Source organism: Megalopta genalis, chromosome 7, assembly GCF_051020955.1.
Source record: "Megalopta genalis isolate 19385.01 chromosome 7, iyMegGena1_principal, whole genome shotgun sequence".
Classification (NCBI taxonomy): domain Eukaryota; kingdom Metazoa; phylum Arthropoda; class Insecta; order Hymenoptera; family Halictidae; genus Megalopta; species Megalopta genalis.
In genome coordinates this window covers 10,548,399-10,568,524 of record NC_135019.1, presented here as the reverse complement: position 1 = coordinate 10,568,524, position 20,126 = coordinate 10,548,399, and the positions used below count along the sequence as shown (strand labels likewise).

The following is a 20,126-nucleotide window of genomic DNA, read 5'->3' as shown; positions in this document are numbered from 1 at the left end:
CAGCGTGCACGTAGTTAAGCGATTTACCACATTCGGACAGGGGCGCTACTAAAAGCTCAGGGCCGAGTATTTTTTTTGGTATCTCGGAAACATATCCTACATTTTTTTTTCCTTTCGAATCACTTGTTCCAAAACTGCAAGTACACGCATATACATATAAGAAGAGCACGTATAAACGAACAATCATATGTATCCTTGTCAGAGATACGTCGACGCATCTTCGAATTTATTGTTTATTGGAAATTTCGTGCCGGACTACGTGATACTGTACTGCGCGCGTATTTTCCGCAGGAAAAACGATTTTGCATTTAGTCGGTGGAAATTGAGCGTGGGATAACACGAATCGATGGATAGGCTTGAAAAGGAAAAACGATGATGAGGAGAAGTTCGTGGAACGTGCTCGGAAAATTCGAAAGGGGCGGCAATGACTATTGAAAACGTTGGAAGACCGGGAGGCGTGGCCTCGAATAATCAGCTCAGGGTAGTCCAGTGTCCTTGCGCATATCCAGTGGCTATACGTTACACATGCACGGCAGCTCACGTGTGTATCGTATATACGTAAGAGAAGCAAAGAAGTTCGAGCGAGCGTTATCAATCACTCTTGTCGCTGGACCGAAAAGGTGCATCGGAGTCTCGGCGTGCCGTCGACAGGTAGAACAAGCCCAGTCTCCGTGGATCGAGGGATCACGGCGATGCCCGCGAACAAGGGGAACCTGTCGACGCCTCACAAAGAAAAGCCAGGAAACGGTTTGACGAACGCCGCCGCCAAGAAGAAGAAACGCTGCACCGTTAAGCATAAAAAACATTGCAAGCAATATCTGGTGAGTGAGCCGAAACGAATCGTTAATTTCTTGCAAAAAAAAACAAAAAAAAAACGAACGGCCATGTTGCGATCGAGTCGAGTCCAGTGATCTCGCGTTACAGAGACGAATCTCGGGATTCGCTACGAATAAAACGAAGGTTGAGATAATGGTAGAACTTGATCGATTACGTTTCCCCATCGTGTTTACATTCGCGTTCGACGGTCCGAAACAGTTCTCTACCGCGGATGCGATCGAACGAGTCGTACGGCGGACGCGTTGTAGGTTATGTGTTGCAGAATGTCTCGAGTCGAAACACGATAGGGTTTGTTCACCTTTACCGATGCATGGTCGAAGTATTACGGCTTGCAACGATCGATCCGGTGCAAGCATGCCTCGGTGCCGGTTACGATGCAGTTTTGCATTTCGAAGTTCCTCTCGTGATTTAACGTGCCGCGTCCAAACCGCCGGGCTCATTTCCATATTCCGTTCTGGCACGGTTCGCGTATCCTCCGCTCGCGGCTAGTCTCGATTATTTTTTTTTCTTTCTTTCAACGCGATTAATTATTCATCCGCCGGTAATGTTCGCGGCGACTGTTTATCTCGTACCGATTCGCTTTTTTACGGAACGACCGATCTTTTTACCGATACACGCGCGTCTCGTCTTAGCCAGCGAATTTTGATAGTTTCTCAGGAAACTATCACAGATCTTCTGGCATTTTTTCAACGACACGCCGAATTCGTTTTCCAACGTTTCTATCGATTTTTCAGTTTTTTTTCCTTGCCAGCGAGAGCGTTGAACTCGACGGTTAAAATAGTCCATTATCCCCTGCGAAGCGCGAATCGATACGAGATAAAATTCCCTGAATTGGAAAGTTTCTGCGGACTTCGAATCACGAGGAACTTCGCGCGACGATTTCCATTAACCTGTTAAACGAGTTGCCGCGTCATTCGCAATTATTTGTATCTCTCGACTGCTTCTTGTTTTTTTTTCTGAACCGACGTAACGACTGTGGTAGCTGTGAAAATACGATTCAAGTTCTTACACGATTTACTCGTTAAATTATTCGGTTAACAGGTTAATCCGCGTGCACATTGACGACTCTGAACCTTCAAAATCCTACTGTGTAATGTGACAATGTATAAACAATTGTTTCTTAAATATATCATTGGAATGGTTTATTTTTTTACGGGACCTGCATTCGAATACCCCATCCTTGACAACACTTTAGAGTATGTAATACCTCTGTAGCACCTGTACAAATCGTTCCTTTACACGTAACAATTGAGTTCGAGGTTCGCGTGTCTCCATTGCTAACTGCGGGATACATCGTACAGTGCCAGATAAAAGTATTCTGTACACCACTCTTTTCAGTTTTTTTCTTTTTTCAATGATAATAGCATTCTCAGTGTAATATTTAAATTAATATATATAATATTTAATTATATTATATTTATAATATTATATTATTTATTTATATATTATTATAAATATATTATATAATATATATTATTTATATATTATATTATATTATATATATATTATTTTATTATTATATTATATATATATATATATATATATATATATATATAATATTTATATTAATAATTATTTACGTCAGCTTACGCGCCGATAGATGGCGAACATTAACGTACCAGTTCGCAGTAATTAATCTTTCGTTCGGTGTTACACCGAAGAGACTATTAAGAGTTGAAAAGCGGGTGCTGCGAATACTTTTCTCGTTAACTGTACATAGACGTAGATACGCTAATGGACAAGCGCATAAGCATTTCACGTTGCGGTTACGCTGCACCGTCGAATGACTATACTGCTCAGCAATATATTTATAGCGAACGTTGAATAAATATAATGAGCAAGGTTACTTACACTTTTCATTTAACTGTCCAAGAAAGAAAGAAGCGAATTACTGCTGCGCAGTTCCTGTTTCCATTAACGGGAATGAGTTTGCTTAAACATCCGCGGTATTCTAAAGTTTTTTAGTCGATTTCGAAGTTAAAAATAGTTCTCCGCATGAAAATTGAACTACGAAAAGGCATGAAGTTAAAAGGGTAAACTTGGTAGTCGAGTTTGCAGGTGGAAAGCTCCCTCTGTGATCACTTCATAGTTTTTCGTCTTTTTAGTTCTTAGTTTTGTCGCGTCAACTTTTTGAGGCGTTGTTGATGAAATTGTGGTACAATGGAGGTCAGGTGCAACTGAAGTGGAACTTTTTCAACTGAATTAGTCGATTTTCTGATAAACGAGTCCTATTGTGAAAACGTTTCTTTTGCCATTCTATTTTGTCCGGCGAACAGCTCTCGTTCGTACAATTGGAAATTTTCAATATATTCTATACAGGTGTAAGGTACAAAATGATCCAGTTTTGTCCAGTGTTGTAACCTTCGCGCGATATGGTATATTTAGAAATCATAAGCGTTGATGAAATTATGGCACAACTGGATAAAAATATAAAATTAAATAGTAATATACAATTAGGTAGTAATATAATTTAAGTTTCTAAACAATTAATACTCGCACAGGGACATTTTTGTTGTCAGCCCTTTTTTAATCAAACGATTAGTTTCCACCTCAATTGTACCGCCATTTTGGTTAAGACCCTAAGCGTAGATACGAAGGGGAAGAATTAAATTTCGTCCGATTTTTTTTCTGATGCCGCAATTTTCACGTGAAATGGCATATTTTCTGCGAAATGACATAAGCTCGAGGCGGTCTTACGCAATTTCGAGCGGGGACGAAATTCGTTTGCGAAAACCGGGTTGCGACGCAAAGGGGGATAAAATAAAATCGTGTACAACGGAGGCTGACGATAGACAGGCCCTGACGATGTATTAGCGACTTAGGATGCACGTATTGATTTCTAAGAATGCCAAGAAAAAGAGGTTTGTGCTGATTCGGCGAGAACAAAAGACGACACCAATTCCACTTCTGCAGTCCACTTGAGCCACTTGCTATTATGCCTCGTATAGGCGCAGAAGTTGGCAAAGCCGTATTGGCTTACCTGTGCGAAAAGAGTCCGGGGACGCCCCCACGTATTTTTCTAATTTCACCTCGGAGGCGTGTCAATTTGTCTGCAACGGTCTTTAAATCAAAATATCGGGTTTTTCTACAATGCTATTTTTGTAATTTGTTTTGACGCTGTTACTCTTTCCAATGACGATGCGTTAGCTAGTTGAAGTTCAATTAGTCGTTAGATTGATAAATGCTTCGTTAAGATTTGTTCCTAGAAATGGAAATTATACGTGACTCAGAATATTTCTTTTGCAATCATCAATTTGTTTCAGTTAACGCAGTGGACAATTAATTGCATTTCAGAATTTATGATTCATAGCAGATGATTTTGCAGTTATTATCTGAAAGAATATTTTTATGGTTCTTTTTGATACGGTGTAACATTAAAAGTACTGTAAAAAGATGAGGCAATTTGCAATCATCAATTTGTTTCAGTTAACGCAGTGGACAATTAATTGCATTTCAGAATATATGATTCATAGCAGATGATTTTGCAGTTATTATCTGAAAGGATATTTTTGTGGTTCTTTTCGATACGGTGTAATATTAAAAGTACTATAAAAAGATGAGGCAACGTTAACATTTTTCTTTTGCTTTAGAAATTCGCAAATTCCGATCATTAAAGCGTTCAACTTTATTCAATAAAGTGGACAACAAGATGGCGGTAGAAGTGTTTTTCAAAAACTGCTGGTTGATCGTTCGCCGTTTCATTTAATTAAAAAGGAGGGGATGGAAAAACCTGGAAATCGTTAAAATAAATGTGAACTTCTTTTTTTTTTACTCGCGACACGACGAGTATTGGATGGAGATGTAATTCATGCAATTCGAGCAGGTGCCGTTGGAGCGAACGGAAGCGGAAGTCGAGCGTAACTTATCGTCGGTGTGCAGGGTGCACGCGTGTGTGCGTGCATAACCGCGTGCCTGCGAGAGTGCACGCGTGCGTGAGTCCGATGCGTTTTAACACCGAGCTAGAATTGCGTCAAAGTTCGCGTGTCGACGTGCCGTTTCTTTCGTTTCTCCGATTGGCCCGCCCGTTACCCGCGAAATTAAACGCGTCACGTGTCCGATCGATTCGAATTTAACACAGTTTCTGCGACGAAAGGAGCTCCGAAGAAGTTAAAGCTGCTATTAAAACTCGCATCACTCCGAACGACACTATTATACACTCTTTTTTTTGTAAGTACTGCCACGCCGACTCCGTTTAAACATCGGTTAATTAAACTTCTTTTTATATTATTAACTAGAAGGCTGTACACTAGCGAACGGTTGTAATTATCATTGATTTATAGCGTACTACGTTTCCTCGTGGTAAACAGAAAGCTTACACTTACTCGATTAAAAACATGAAAAGAAGACAACATTAGAAATATTTAAAGCTTGCGCAAGGTAAATGATTATTGCGAATCACGGATAAGAAAACAAACACAGAACGAACTACTCGAAACTATATATATACGACCTCGCGCTCTATGAATTCATGCAACGAATAATATTACAACCGGAAACTGCGAAATACTTTGAAACAATATCGTACACGCCGTTGCGAATGCGTCGCGTGTATTTTTGAAATTAAAGCCGAGCGGCTGTTACACGTACGATAAAATTACTCGGGATATGTTAACTTCCGTAACAAATTTCAAAATCGTTAGAATTTTACATGCTACCTCACGTTGGGTGAGCTATCGCAAATAAACGTGTTCGTAACTGTGATTAAAATCTTCGTTGTAAAAACAGTCGAACAGAGACTGTTAACTTAAATCTAGATGTTGACAAAAAAAGTACACGTTCTACCATGTTGTTGTCTACGAGTATAAAGGTAGTATATTTAGGTTCGCTGATCTTCAAAGAGTGTTTATTCAAGAAATAATTAGCTCGTGGCAGGATGTAATTTGTCGTCGATCGATCGGCGTATTCCTGAAGAATTATTTTGCCGCAAATTATACCGAAATATGGTAGATGGTGTTTACGAACGTTGACGGAAGTAGAAACGGCCGGTAATGGACAGATACATTAGCTGAATGGCACTTGAACGCGCGTGCACCAGACATATTTACAAATTTCATGTAATCAAATAGGGCCACGTGAACAGATCGTTTTTTACCGCAACGCTAGACGCTGATTGTTTACGTTATTGCCATGAACGCGGGCAACGAACAGAACGGGTCTGGCAAATACACGATGTAAGAGGGAAACGCATCTGCGACCATTAGATTGCGATTAAATGTTGTAAAACGATTTTTAAAAAGTAGTACAATTTAGCTCATTTTGTACTTAACTTCACTTTGAGAAAATTGATTTAACATTCGTAGAAAGAGTTAAATGAAACTTTTATGTAAAAGGTACTGAACACTGATTGCAAGGTTTGCTTAAACAGTCGAGCTACGCTCTTCAAAAAAAGATACTTTAACTTTTCTATACTTTATTAACATTGTTTTACGAGACAGACAAAGGAAACTTATCCGTGCAGAATGAAATTTATTTCAATGTAGAAACACGGCGAAAACGAGAAAAAAAGTTAAATTCAGAGTTCACGGGGGAACGAAATCTAAAAGAGTTAATTTTCACACGAAAATCAATAAGTAATAATTACGATATATGGTTGTTAGCTGCATTTGCGAAAAATTCTGACGACAATGTATCGTTTGCAAGACCATTTTGTTCGCTCGCCGTTAAAAAACTTGATCAATTTTTATCGCCGAAACCACAGCAAATTACGTCAGCTTTGTTCGACATTTTTCGCATAGGTACACTCTTCTCGGTCGGCAATAGAAGGATAACAGAATTTACCCGGTTGACTTTGAATTACGAAACTGATATACTACAAAAATATCGCAAAAAAAAGTTGCTAGTAAACTGGCTCGCGAATCGGCGCGGTCCAATTGCAAAACCTGATGAATACGAAGTTAGAACGAGCATCTAAAACAATTCTCGGGGAAAAAAGCGTGTGGACCCTGTGGCACGGGAAAATAAAAGTTGAGGAAATTCGGTTTATTTCACGATGCCCATTGTTCGTTTCGGTATACCGTTTCGCTAGATAAGTTGTCCCCGGAAGTTCGCGAGCGCGCCCATTGTCCGTTCGATTCCGCTAATTTCTGACGATCGCCGATAAGTCAGCGGATCGGCGGCAAAGCGTTTTAGTTAACCCACTTCGCGCGTTCGCAAATGCCTCCGGGGCTCGGTTGATTTTTAACGAGGCGAATATTCGCGAGGGATTTAAATCAAGCCCGGCCGACGTCTGCTCATTGTCAGATACCGTAATGTCCTATAATCCCATTATTTTTCTGTCGCCGGCTGGAAATCGTCGCGCGTTGTTCGCTACGCCGGATCCGCCGATCTTTCAATTAACCGCGAAAATCAGGACGACGGGCTCGCCGCGCAACGATGTAAACAACAATGCGAGGCTTCGCGAACGCACGCCGTCGCACGATTTTATTTTCTCTTTTTCCTCCCTTCCACCCCCCCCCCCCCTATCACGTTTCGCCGTGGAAATTTTCATCCGCTGCCGCTCGTCTGCGCAGAGATTACAATTACAAAAACGGGAACGAAGCCGCAACGATATTTGTTCGCCGGCGTTTTCGTTTTCAAACCCGTCGAACTCGAGGCAATTATTGTGCTTCGCGCTTTGTATTAGAAAATACAAAGGGATATAGTCTTTGTTAGAGTTATGTTCAATTCGAATGACTTCAGTATATGTATAATGTTAGGAGGATTTTTGGTAGAGTTACAAATTTTGCCAGGCAGATGATAATGGAAAAGTAACAATTGAATTCTCGCCTTCGTGGAATAGTAGACCGTGTAGATTCAAGTTAGCCTAGAAACCGAAAGTGAAACGTTAAATATCGAATAATAGATTCGTGGAATGTAATTTGTTTACTCTACTGTTCTTCCGATAATTAACTTACGCTTTATCAATAATATTAATTAAATCACTGTCACAGCTAGGCCACCATGTAAATTATACTTCCCGTTATCTAACATACTTACGATAGAAAACTTTCATAACATTAACCCTTTGCTCTCGAAGCTATTTTAACTGTAAATCGAAAATATTTTCTCCGACTTATAGTATTTCCATTTTATACGACAAAGTGCATTTTATGCGTATGAAATATATAGTCTTTGTTAGAGCTATGTTCAAATAGCTTAAATATCGAATAATAGATTCATGGAATGTAATTTGTTTACTCTACTGTTCTTCCGATAATTAACTTACGCTTTATCAATAATATTAATTAAATCACTGTCACAGCTAGGCCACCATGTAAATTATACTTCCCGTTATCTAACATACTTACGACAGAAAACTTTCATAACATTAACCCTTTGCTCTCGAAGCTATTTTAACTGTAAATCGAAAATATTTTTTCTCCGACTTATAGTATTTCCATTTTATACGACAAAGTACATTTTATACATATGAAATTGTGTCTCGCGGTGATCCGTTCAACAGTTACACTTTTAGCAATTTTTTAAAATCTAAACTTCGTTAATACAAAAATTATCTTGTAACGCGTGATATAACAATTTTAGTGGTGCCGGAGAGTCACCACTCGAGTGCAAAGGGTTAAATAAATAAATAATAATAATAATAATAGAGTGACGCGTCGAGATTTCGCAAGAAAATTGAAATTACGTTTCAAGCTTCGGCCGTGAAACGGTCTGTCTAACGTGTTAGAGAAACCTATAATCGGGGAACTTAAATCGCGGCGTACGCTTATAGACCGATGCACCAGAAAGCCGATTCGCCGGAAGATCGAACGGGGCAAATAATTTGCGCGATGCAATCTCCATTCGGTTCCCCGCAGTGATTTCGAAACGCATTTGGTCTAAGTTTCATCTATCCCCGATGTTAAATAATGATAGTTCTTCGCGTGTAACTGTTAGTTACCCGGCCGGAAATTACTACCTGCAGTTAGTTGACTCTTGGCGCGAAGATGTAGAGCAGATATCGGAATTAGAATTATTACCATCCACATTCGGCGAAGCGGGAAAATCGCTGGAACAAAAAAAAAAAGAAGAAAACAAACGTTGCATACGTTACGGCGAACGGACGTCCGCATTCCTTCGGGTTTCTAGAAAACGACGATCCTAAGTGATAATTACGTAGGACAGACTGCAACGTTGGGTTCATTGCAACGGTATCAGATACCTCGCCTGGAACAGTTAATGCGCCGGTATTGCACACATAACTCATCAGGCGATCCTCTAATTATCCCGAGCAAGGGCTACTCGTCCCGCAATTTTGGCATTACCGGAGATCATGTTGATTGTTTCGGAGCTTCGCAACGGCATTCTCTTAACGCAACCTTTCGCACAGGTCGATGTTGCCTTAACCGTTCGAGTCCCAGGGTTTATTCAGAAAACATGATCGAAAAATGCCGAACAGCATTTTGATAGCGCTTGTCTTAACACGTTGAATGCCACGCCGGTTTTACAGAAATTGTCCGTGGCGCCACGATGAATTTTCTTTTATGTGATACATATAATCTTGAAATATTATCTGTAATAGATAAGTTACAGTGTATAATCATGTTTGACATGTGAATTGCGACAGGGGTCACTGTTTGAATCGACGATGGTAATAATACAAAATTTTAGATATTGACATTTGTTTGAAATTATATATATTTCTATCAATTTAGGCGCGCCCCCATGGCGGTGGCCCCCATGGCGTCACCGCCAAGTTAAGTGCCGGTCACCGGTGACCCCCGTGGCATTCAACGTGTTAATATACAATTTAATAAAGAATATCAAAGGATACATCCTTCTTGATCGGCTAGCTGTTTTCGAGGAGTACACTCGTCGCGGAGAAATGGCAAAACTTTCTGTCGCGACGAATACACTCCTCGGAAACAGCTGTCCGATTAACGTGGTCATCGGCTGCCCTGGGTCGTTATAATTATTATCTAGGTCAATATAATTATTAATTCCGTGTACGCGGAATTAATGTGTTAACCATTTGTCTTACGATTTCTTTCGCGATCGACGTGATTAGAACAAAAATTTTAGCTATTGACATTTGTTTGAAATTATATATATTTCTATCAATTTGGGCGCGCCGGTCACCGGTGGCCCCCGTGGCATTCAACGTGTTAACCGTTTGGCTGCTGACGTATTTTTTCGGACACATGCCAAAACTGCGGCACTAATTGCGCGTGTATGGGAAAAAATGTAAAACACTTTTCGTACAATAAACTCGCTTGTATCGCTTTGCAACGACAAAAATTAAAAAATACCACTTATTTACATAAATTTGTTTGAATTAATTTTGTGAATAAAATTGGTAATAAGCACAAATTCTAGTGATTTAGAGCAGCGTTATTACGCTCTCCGCAGTCTTGGCATAAAAAAAGAAACACGAGCGCTGACGCGCTCTTCGAATTTTTGGCACAACATAAGAAGAGCGCGATAGCGCTACTCAGCAGTCAAACGGTTAATTAATTGCGAAGAGAACCAAGCGGCGCGATAGCGCTCGTCAAGATCGACGAACAATACAAAAAGAAAAAAAAATGAAAAAAAGCAGCTATGCGATGTACGTGCGTCGCTGAAGTTTGATCGCGACGCAAGATCTGAACAGCGCGATCGCGCTGCTTGGGACTCGAACGATTAAGAAAATCTTCGCGAAAGTATGGACGAAACGATAAGGCGACGAACGCGAATCTCACGTGAATATAGAAAATTGTAATGCACAAGAAATTGGAGCATTCTTAAGATTGATGTGGCTTTCTATGCGATCGATGTAAATTACACGAGCGCATCCTGATTTCTAAATTCGTTTCGGTGAAAACGGAACAACGCACCGGTACGAAAGACACCCATAGAACGCCGCCGAATTAGTTGACGTTCTCGCTTGGCAAAAAGTAATGCCGGACAGAAAATTAGAGCGAGGTAAGCAATCCTGCGTCTGAATATTCCATGGGAACGCGGCCGTCTTCGTTTGGCTACTCTCGTCGGGCTACTTTCTGTGCACAGTGTTTGTTAGAAGCATGTCGAGATCCCAGAAATTCGTGCCTGCATACTTGAATAGAACGTCCCCTGTACCCCCACTTTAGTCGCAAATAGTTCGTTGGATGGTACATAAAATTCAGCGCTTTATCCTTTAGCTTGCACGCCACGTCCGCGTGGGTCCCCTAAATATTTATGCCGGCGGGGTAAGTATTAATTTCGCATGTTCCTGCCACACATGTTTCCTGTTATGTCTCCGGCGACGCGACGCGGTCTCTGCGCGAGAGATAATCGCTTATCGGCGCCCAGTTTCGAACCGATTGCGCAAGCGAGCCGCGAGAAACTGGCTCGAAAAATTCTGCCGAAGGGGGAGAATCGACGATAAGATGCGGAAAATCGTTTGATACCCGACTCTCCGTTCCGACGTCTCTTCGTATTTGCAAGTCTTTTTACTTACATTTCGCACACTAGCTACGTTCTATTCTGCAAACAATCAAAATGCATTTAAGTCTTCGCTGTGGACTTCGTCATTGCGAATGGAGCTACTTTCGCAAGGATCCTTTAGATTTATAACATTTTTAGATAATCCTTGATTGAACATTGAAATTCGCGTCTCCGAACAGTCGGTATCAGTTTGTGCATGTTCCGCAAGCTGCAGCAGTTTTTTTTTGTCTTGAAGCGTTCTATTCTGCAAACAATCAAAATGCATTCAAGTCTTCGCTATGGACTTCGTCATTGCGAATGGAGCTACTTTCGCAAGGATCCTTTAGATTTATAACATTTTTAGCCTTTAGCGCTTCGCGCGTTTCTCGAGTACCGTCTACCAGCAACTCCGACACATTTTTGGAGCGGAGCGCCTGAGATAAAGGAAGTCTTGTTTTGAGTGGAAAAGATTACACGTCCTTGTGCGAATGCATTTGATTTGATTTATTTTATAAATATACATTTTCCTATTGTAAATAAAAGATAAATTTTAAATTTTGTAATTCACCACGGTGCGATATCTTTGGTAACAATCTCCCATGTGCATTCTGGGTTTACTTGGACAAGCGTCGCAGTATTCACTTTGTCAAATAGAGTTGCTAGATATTTCTTTCATGTTTAGAACATTTTCTGCGTAATCGTTGGTTTCCTTTATAATTTCATTTACCAATTCGTCCGTGAAAAATAATTTAAAATATTGTATCGGCTGTTCAATGTTTGTAGGAACTTGTGGTCCAATGACCTGTGGCAATACGCTAAAAGGTATTCTATCTGGAATATGTAATTCTTCCGTAACATCGCGCCATTCGTCTAAGTCTTGTAACGAATCTTCGCTTTCGCTTTCAATAATTCTCATTCTTCGTCTCTTTGGTAGTATAATTTCGCTACTACCACTCGAAGTGTCAGAATCATAACCAACATTGTCTTCCACAATGTCTTTCAACTCTTCAAAATCAAATACGTCTTCGGTATCGCTCCGCTCTAAATTCTCATCGTAATATTTATTTTTCTCCATGTTGCTAACCATAGAAAAGGTCAAAAAATGGTTTGATCGTAACGGTACAGACTTAGCACGTTTTAACTACAGATAACAATTGCTAACGCCGACGATAACGTATGCTAAAAAACATTTGGCTCCGCAGCGGAGCCTTCGGAGTTACGGAACAAATGACAAATCTCTCCGTAACGGGGAGCTTTCGGAGCGCTGAGGGTTAAATAATCCTTGATTGAACATTGAAATTCGCGTCTCCGAACAGTCGGTACCGGTTTGTGCATGTTCCGCAAGCTGCAGCAGTTTTTTTTTATCTCTTGAAGCGGAGCAAATTTTCTCCGTGCCAAGAGCATTTTTTTCGAGCGAAACGCGGAAAGAATACACGTCCAGTTTTCTACCGTCAGCTTCGACCAATTACACGACCCTTTTGTCCCGAGTCCGATGCGGTAGCCAACACAAGTTTCCAGCGAAGTTACGATTGATTAAACGCGAGGGCCGCGACGACGTTGTGTACCCTAATTCGTTTACCTGAAAAGAAAGGGTTCGGCTAGACCGCCAAGAAGCTTCGGCAAGCATAAACTTGGAGGGATATGGATTTTCTTGGCGTGCAACGCGGGGGTTAACGAAGAGGCGAAACAGCCGGCAACTATCGGCACGAAAGTAATCGAATACGCTGCCATGTCGAAGCTGCGAGAGCCATAGAAGCTCCTCGGGGTTGCCCGATACTGCGAAAGGAGGCGAATCCGAGGGATCCAGCGCGGGGATATCTTGTCTGCCGGATGATCGATCAATTCGGGGAATCGTAGAGGTCCGCGCGCGCGTACACCCGCCTCGAATCCGCCTCGAATTCGCGCGCGGGTACGCGCCCGCTCTCTTCATGCCAGTTTTTTTCTTTTCTCGGTCCGGCGACTGGCGTCCGCGAATTTATTGCGCTCTCGTCCTCTCGTAGGCCGAGGAGGTTTCGCTCGTGGCGAATGGTAGACAGAGGATGCGGGATTATTTGGGTCACGGATATGTTATTTAACGCACGCCGTGGAACGTCTACGTGCCTTAGGCGAACTTCGCCCGGCAAAAGCGGGGTTTCGGGTCGATGGGAACCGCCGCGGCGGACCCGGCAGCATGGTTGGCAGGCGTGTCCTGCGAGCCAATAAAAACAAGCGTGGAACATGTTACGCGGCTTTATGTAACCCTCGGCCAGTGCTGCCGTAAACAATGCCTTCGTCGACCCCGCGAATCGTTTCCCAGATTCGTCGCGAGGAATTCCCGTGGATTCGCTGACGAGACTTCGGGACGTCTCGGTTCACGTGTCCTGGAGCTTCGCGGTATAAAGCCGGCTGCGCATTGGCCAAGGCTGGTTGGCCTAACGCAGTACAGATTCTGCGATCTACCACTGCGCGGAGATGCGAAGTTGGCTGGCCGGAGAAGTCCTGGTCCGATTGGTCGTTGGACTCGCCGCGACACTTTTGATTAGTGCATATTGTTTCGAATTAGTTGAACGGCTAATCCGTTGTCTCACAACTTAGTTTCGAAGTTCTGCATTGGTTCCTTAGTCGGGTTGGATTGAAATATTGCAATCAATTCGTAGCGTTGATAAGACTTCTCCGATAAATATTTCTCGTTCGCCAAGATGTCAAGCTAAGCTCGATTAGCGACAATAGGGACGATGCAAATAGTTTTCTTTCCCAAAAGACACTATGGTTTAACCTAGAGGCTGGTTTTAAAGATGGCTCAATACCGAATACGGCAATTTCTCCCGGAAATGCCAAATTTCGGGTTGCTGTGAATTTCCCTGTGCTACCTACGTCTATGTGATTTATTGCTACGTCGATGACAAGGTTCGCAACACAAAATGATCTGTTGTATGCGTTTATATTAACGTACACCGGCATGCTGGCCGCTGCTTTTTTAGCCGACTGCCCCGAGTTGAATACTGCCGCGAAAATGAAAACAAGCCGCGTGGCTCGTAGAATCGCGACTCGGTATTCTGAGATCTGCCCGTTTCAATTCCGACCTCCGAACATTTCTGAGAGAAATTACTGTAGTTTTATTTTTGTTTCTCGTCCAGGACTTAATTGGTGTCGTCCAAGAACGCTTGAAATATTTGTCATTCCCAAGATACGCAATGGTTCTAACTGGAAGAGAAAGATGAGTCGGGAATGGCTGTTTTCTTGTTCCTGGTCTGTGCTGTAGCCACCACAGACTCAAACCATAATCTAAAGTCCATGAATCTCATTACAAGTTAATTCAATAGTTATTCTTTCCCATGATAGACAGTGGTTTAATCCAGAAGTCGTTTCCAAAGACGAAGCTTTCTTCTCGTTTCTGTTTCGTTGCCACTTTCGTTCATGTCTGCACGGTACGAAAAGGCTTAAGTACGTACGTTCATCGGTTACATGATTGCACCGATTGGATTTCGTTCTAATTGTATTTCTTGTGTTTCGTGCTTTCGGCGCGGCGTCGCTTTGACTTATTTAAGGATCGGCGATTGAATGGAATCCTGTTCCGTTTTACGCTTTCGAATCATCCGTTTCATCCGTTCCAGTCCGCCTGTTCCTCGCGTTTCGGTCTGTTCGTTCGGTGCGTTTCGTTTCGTTCCATTCTGGGTGTCATCTGTTTCTATTAGGAGGTTCCGTACCGCGTCCCATGCTGTTCCATTTTCCTCCGCGATCGCGTAGTTCCGTTTTGAATCTTGTTTCCTTCCGTTCCATTCCTATTCCGATCTGGTTACAAGTTCCTTTATTATCAATTTCTGGTCAGACGCACACAGCCGTTTCCTTCTTTCTCGATGAACTTACTCATGACAAAGGTGTACAGCATCCAATCGTTCGAAAAATGCAAACGAAGCTACAAAAACGGCGATCTATTATCATTGGACGACGCATCTCTAATTCATCCGCATTATATAGTAATGTTTCCATAATTGACGCTCAGATTGTTCACAAAAATGGACAATTTTGGAAAAGGAGATACGATTGTTTGAGCCTTGTGGCAACAACTATAAAAACGGGTTGCAAGGCTCGAACAATCGTATCTCCTCTTCTCAAATTGTCCATTTTTGTGCACAATCTGAGCGTCAATAAGGGTGACATTACTGTAAAGTGATGCTCGACCTAATACAGTAATGTCTCCCTAACTGACGCTCAGATTGTCCACAAAAAATGGACAATTTGGGAAGAGGAGATACGATTATTCGAGCCTCGCGGCTCGTTTTTATAACTGTTGAAAAGCGGTAACTATGAAAACGAGTGGCAAGGATCGAATTCGCAAGGCTCCTCTTCCCAAAGTGTCCATTTTTGTGCACAATCTGAGCGTCAATTAGGGAGACATTACTGTACCCGTGAAAAATTGAATACAGTAATGTCTCCCTAACTGACGCTCAGATTGCGCACAAAATTGGACAATTTGGGAAGAGAAGATACGATTATTGGAGAGTCTTGCAGCTCGTTTTTATAGTTCTTGACAATTCGTAATTATAAAAACGAACCGCAGGACTCGAATAATTGTATCTACTCTTTCCAAATTGTCTATATTTGTGGACAATCTGAGCGTCAATTAGGGAGACATTACTGCACCCGTGAAAAATTGAATACAGTAATGTCTCCCTAACTGACGCTCAGATTGCGCACAAAATTGGACAATTTGGGAAGAGAAGATACGATTATTGGAGAGTCTTGCAGCTCGTTTTTATAGTTCTTGACAATTCGTAATTATAAAAACGAACCGCAACGCTCGAATAATCGTATTTCCTCTTCCCAAATTGTCCATTTTTGTGGACAATCTGAGCGTCAATTATAGAGACATTACTGTATCTTTCCGCGCACAAGTCGGTCTTATAAAACCGTATCACCGTCGCACGTGTCACTGTCCTAAGAATCTGAAATCGATCCGAACTTGACGCCGGAAAACAGAGATCGCTTACGATCGAATCTAATGACCTTCGATATCGAGAGGAACGATGATTTTTTTCGACGTCTGGACAGCGCGCGCGAATTTCGCGTTGCACCGTTCGCCGAATCACTGTTATTTGAATATCGGCGACTATGGATAGTTGATAGAGTAAACCGGCCGTGTTTGCACAATCAACACGAGATACGACCATCTAACGATGACGAACTTCGCAAATTGGTTAACAATGTTTGCCCGCTTTGCCGTTTTGCCGGCGCGCGGGTGCCACCGTTAGTGACACACTTTTCAAGACGGTGCTCGTTCTGGATTCGCCAGGAGGCGAGCCGTGGCGCGAGTCTTCGGGGCCGGTTATCCGGATATTAAAGGCCCTGCCCACTTACAGATAGTTAGTTAGGCGACGCTCGATGCCCGGGTAATTCGGGGTGAACAGATGTCGGGGAATCGATATTCGGTTAGGCACTGGAACTATCGACGATTACGGCGAACCTACTTTTACCGGAACCGTAGAAACGATAGGCGTTCGCAAAAATTCGAATTAACCGGCCAGTGGTGCTTACACGCGAAGGACATTCGGCCCGAATGGAGATTATTGCCTGCAGATCGTGGATCGCCGTGCGAACATCGATTCTCGTAGGTCGATTTGCGAAAATCGGGACAACAGAGAATTTTGTTCTACCGGAAGCATAGAAGCGCGGAGCATTTCCATCAAACTCAAAAGCGCGAAAGTACATTTGTGAACACGGTATGAGAGTTGAAAGTTGGCAAAGCGAGGACAAACTTCGACGAGGAGATTTTTGCTTCATAGGAAACTCACGAAGTTCCGTTGCATTTCGTTTTTGGTAGTCGGCAAAAATTCGCGTTCGAAAAGAATCGTAGCAACATCCATCGACTGGTTCGGAATCAAGCGGTGTTTGTGTATAATTTCGTTCCCCCTTTATTAAAACTGGGCCGTATGCATTCCGTTAAATCGGCCCTTCCGTCGTTCCCGTGGAACAATGGACGCTTATATATGCGCATGATGTACGGCGCGCGATTCAATGAAAAAAACGTAGATTACAATTCCTTTCAGTTCCGCCGCGTGGTCCAGTCTTTATAGGGGGTGTAAAAACTATTGGCGAGGGTCAATATGTTTTGCCGCGGTGTAGCGCAGGTAATATTAGCTTTGTGGGAAATGAATGGCCGTCTGCAACGTGCCCGGACCGGCCGCAAGAGCGAAGGATAAAGCGATAGAGGAGATTCGCCGGAATTGAAATGAACGGTACTTGACGTCGTTTTAATTCTAGAATCTAAAAAGTACACGGAATCACCATTTTCGTAAACATACAAATTGACCGTTTACCTCTCGTGGCGACTTTTTAATTACCGGCGCTCGCGAGCTGGCACGCGATTCATTATGCTGCTCGCAAGAGGGTTAAAATGGAGAGAGAAATAAAAAACAATGCACGCTTTCGCCAAGCCGATCTCTGATAACGTTAATCGCCGAATAAATTAGTAGCTGTTGATAGGTATGACTTTTACATCGAACGATTCTCTATCGAGCGAGCGATCGGTCAAAAAATAGGGACGCATCGATGACTATCTTTTCGCTGGTAACGATGTAGGATGTACGAAACGATGCGGAATACGCCGATGAATTAGGTATCGTTTGAAATCTCGCGGACATTCGAACGGAAGGGTGCGGCGATAATTTCAGCTTCGATTCCGAGGTTAATTGCGAGGGGTTGATTCTCTCGTGGCATCAAAGGTCGACGGATATTCCGGGTCGGCCATTTTAGGCGAACCTCACGCGACAACGGTTCGGCCAAACACGAATTTCTTTCTCCTCGCGTAATATCGAAACGGTCCGCGGATGAATCCGTCGACCGTGTCACGGCGCTTTTCAATTCGCGCATCGGCCGAATATCCGTCTATTCGAAAAATCATCCTTCCTGCGAACCGTGTGTCGGCGGCCGTTAGTTTGCGAAAAAATCGGCGGAGTTTTTGCGACCGGTCGCGTATCCGTTTCCAGTCTTTCCTCATTGTTACCCGTCGACGGGCAACTGCGAACGGCGCATCGTCGACGTTTCTATGCCGGCCGCGTCTACGGAATCCTTGAAATCTACCCTACCTTCACCTCCCCTGAATCATCGGCGTAATGGCTTCAAGATTCGTATCTGGTTCGGTCTGTTTCGATTGTCTGTTTCCTTTTCAGCCGGCTAATGGGCCGAGTATTCCCTGAACTGATCCCATCTGAAAACGACCGAAGCGTTAGAACGCGTGTCTACGTCTTGTTGCCGCGGTGCTCGGTTCGCATTTCCTATAATTTCTTCCGAGAAATCGACCGTTGGGAACGAAGTTGAAAGAAGTTTAAGAAATACCAAGCAAAGTTTCCCGATAGCGATGGCCGATGATCTTTCGTTCCTTTTTCGCCCGTCTACTTTCACGTTCGTGCTGGACACACTCCGTTTCGTATAATTGTCGATGATTAACGATCGGCGGTTTAATCAGCCAGCCTTCGAATTTATCGCATCGTGGTTTCGACTTGCTTCTAATATCAAGGTGATCAACTTGATCGAATTTCTTTACGGATTACAAGTGGTCTATTTTCTTATATATATCGACGTGTACCATACGATCAAATAAAATATCGAGATACTGCTGAATTTTCGAAAGTGAACGTACTCCGATGCACCCGAAGCAACATGAAACTCCATCAAATTCGCGTGGGTCTAGTATCGAGGGACCACTGTACTTTCAAATGCTAACAAATCGATCGAACGTAACCGAAAACAGTCGCGATCGATATACAGTAATGTCTCCCTAATTGACGCTCAGATTGCACATAAAAATTTGGGAAGAGGAGATACGGTAATGTTTCCCTTACCGACGCTCAGATTGTCCAGTAAAGTGGATAATTTGGGAAGAGGAGATACGATTATTCGATTAAACCTTGCGGTTTATTTTTATAGTTATAAGTTGTCCACAAATAAAAAAATTAGCCGTAAGGCTCGAATAATCGTATCTCCTCTTCCCAAATTGTCCATTTTTGTGGGCAATCCGAGCGTCAATTAGAGAGACATTACTCTACAATAAATTCTCCGTATTTGACACTTAAATTGTGCAGAAGATTGGACAATTTGGGAAGAGGAGATACGATTATTCGATTAAACCTTGCGGTTTATTTTTATAGTTATAAATTGTCCACAATTAAAAAAATTAGCCGCAAGGCTCGAATAATCGTATCTTCTCTTCCCAAATTGTCCATTTTTCTGGTCAATCTGGGCGTCAATTAGAAAGACATTACTGTACCATTATTCGAGCCATGCAACTCGTTACCGATTTTGTCAACAATTATAAGAACGAACTGCAAGACTCGAATAATCGTATCTCCTCTTCCAATATTGTCCATTTTTATGGACAATCCGAACATCAATTACAGAGAGACATTACTGGATACCATGGTGAACCAAAGACAAATGAAGCAAGCGATTCTCCAAGCATGCCTGTTAAGTTAGCTAACGTGGTGTCTGCTATCGAGGCGTTACTGTGTTTTCGTAGAACGACAAAGGGTGGGCGAGATAATTGAGAGTCACGATTAATCGGCGTGTTCCACGATGCACCAAATACAAGATAAATCTATCCATTTCCACGGGCTTTCGGACATTGATCTATCGTCGAGGCAGTACTGTACTCTCGCGAAAGAATGATAGAAGGGCAAGGGTACAAGATCGATCAGTGTACTTCACGGTGCACTAAAATCAAGGTAAATCTAGCCATTTCGCTATTATCGTACGCGAGCGGGGGTACTAGTAGCCGAGGCACTACTGTACTCTCGCGAAAGAACGATAGAAGGGCAAGGGTACAAGATCGATCAGTGTACTTCACGGTGCACTAAAACTAAGGTAAATCTAGTTATTTCGCTATTATTGTACGCGAGCGGGGTACTAGTAGCCGAGGCACTACTGTACTCTCGCGAAAGAACGATAGAAGGGCA

General features: G+C 42.5%; 1 protein-coding gene and 1 long non-coding RNA gene across 15 annotated transcripts in view; one reads left to right on the top strand and one right to left on the bottom strand.

The window, feature by feature from the left end:
- The first annotated feature begins 100 nt into the window (after window positions 1–100).
- LOC117229125 (uncharacterized) overlaps window positions 101–20,126 on the top strand; it is a 180,054-nt gene continuing 160,028 nt past the window's right edge. For 13 of the 14 annotated variants that reach the window (XM_076523634.1, XM_076523640.1, XM_076523651.1 and 10 more), the window contains exon 1: window positions 101–821. In XM_076523634.1, coding sequence (XP_076379749.1) covers window positions 693–821 — 129 coding nt within the window. In that variant the 5' untranslated portion in view covers window positions 101–692. The remainder of the gene's footprint in view (window positions 822–20,126) is intronic. The other variant, XM_076523644.1, reaches the window with a different exon arrangement.
- Window positions 8,724–19,108, bottom strand: LOC143259815 (uncharacterized). Its single transcript, XR_013033817.1, has 3 exons — window positions 18,511–19,108; window positions 18,261–18,382; window positions 8,724–8,824 (listed from the first exon to the last, which is right to left on the bottom strand). It is a non-coding gene; the product is annotated as an uncharacterized LOC143259815 (long non-coding RNA).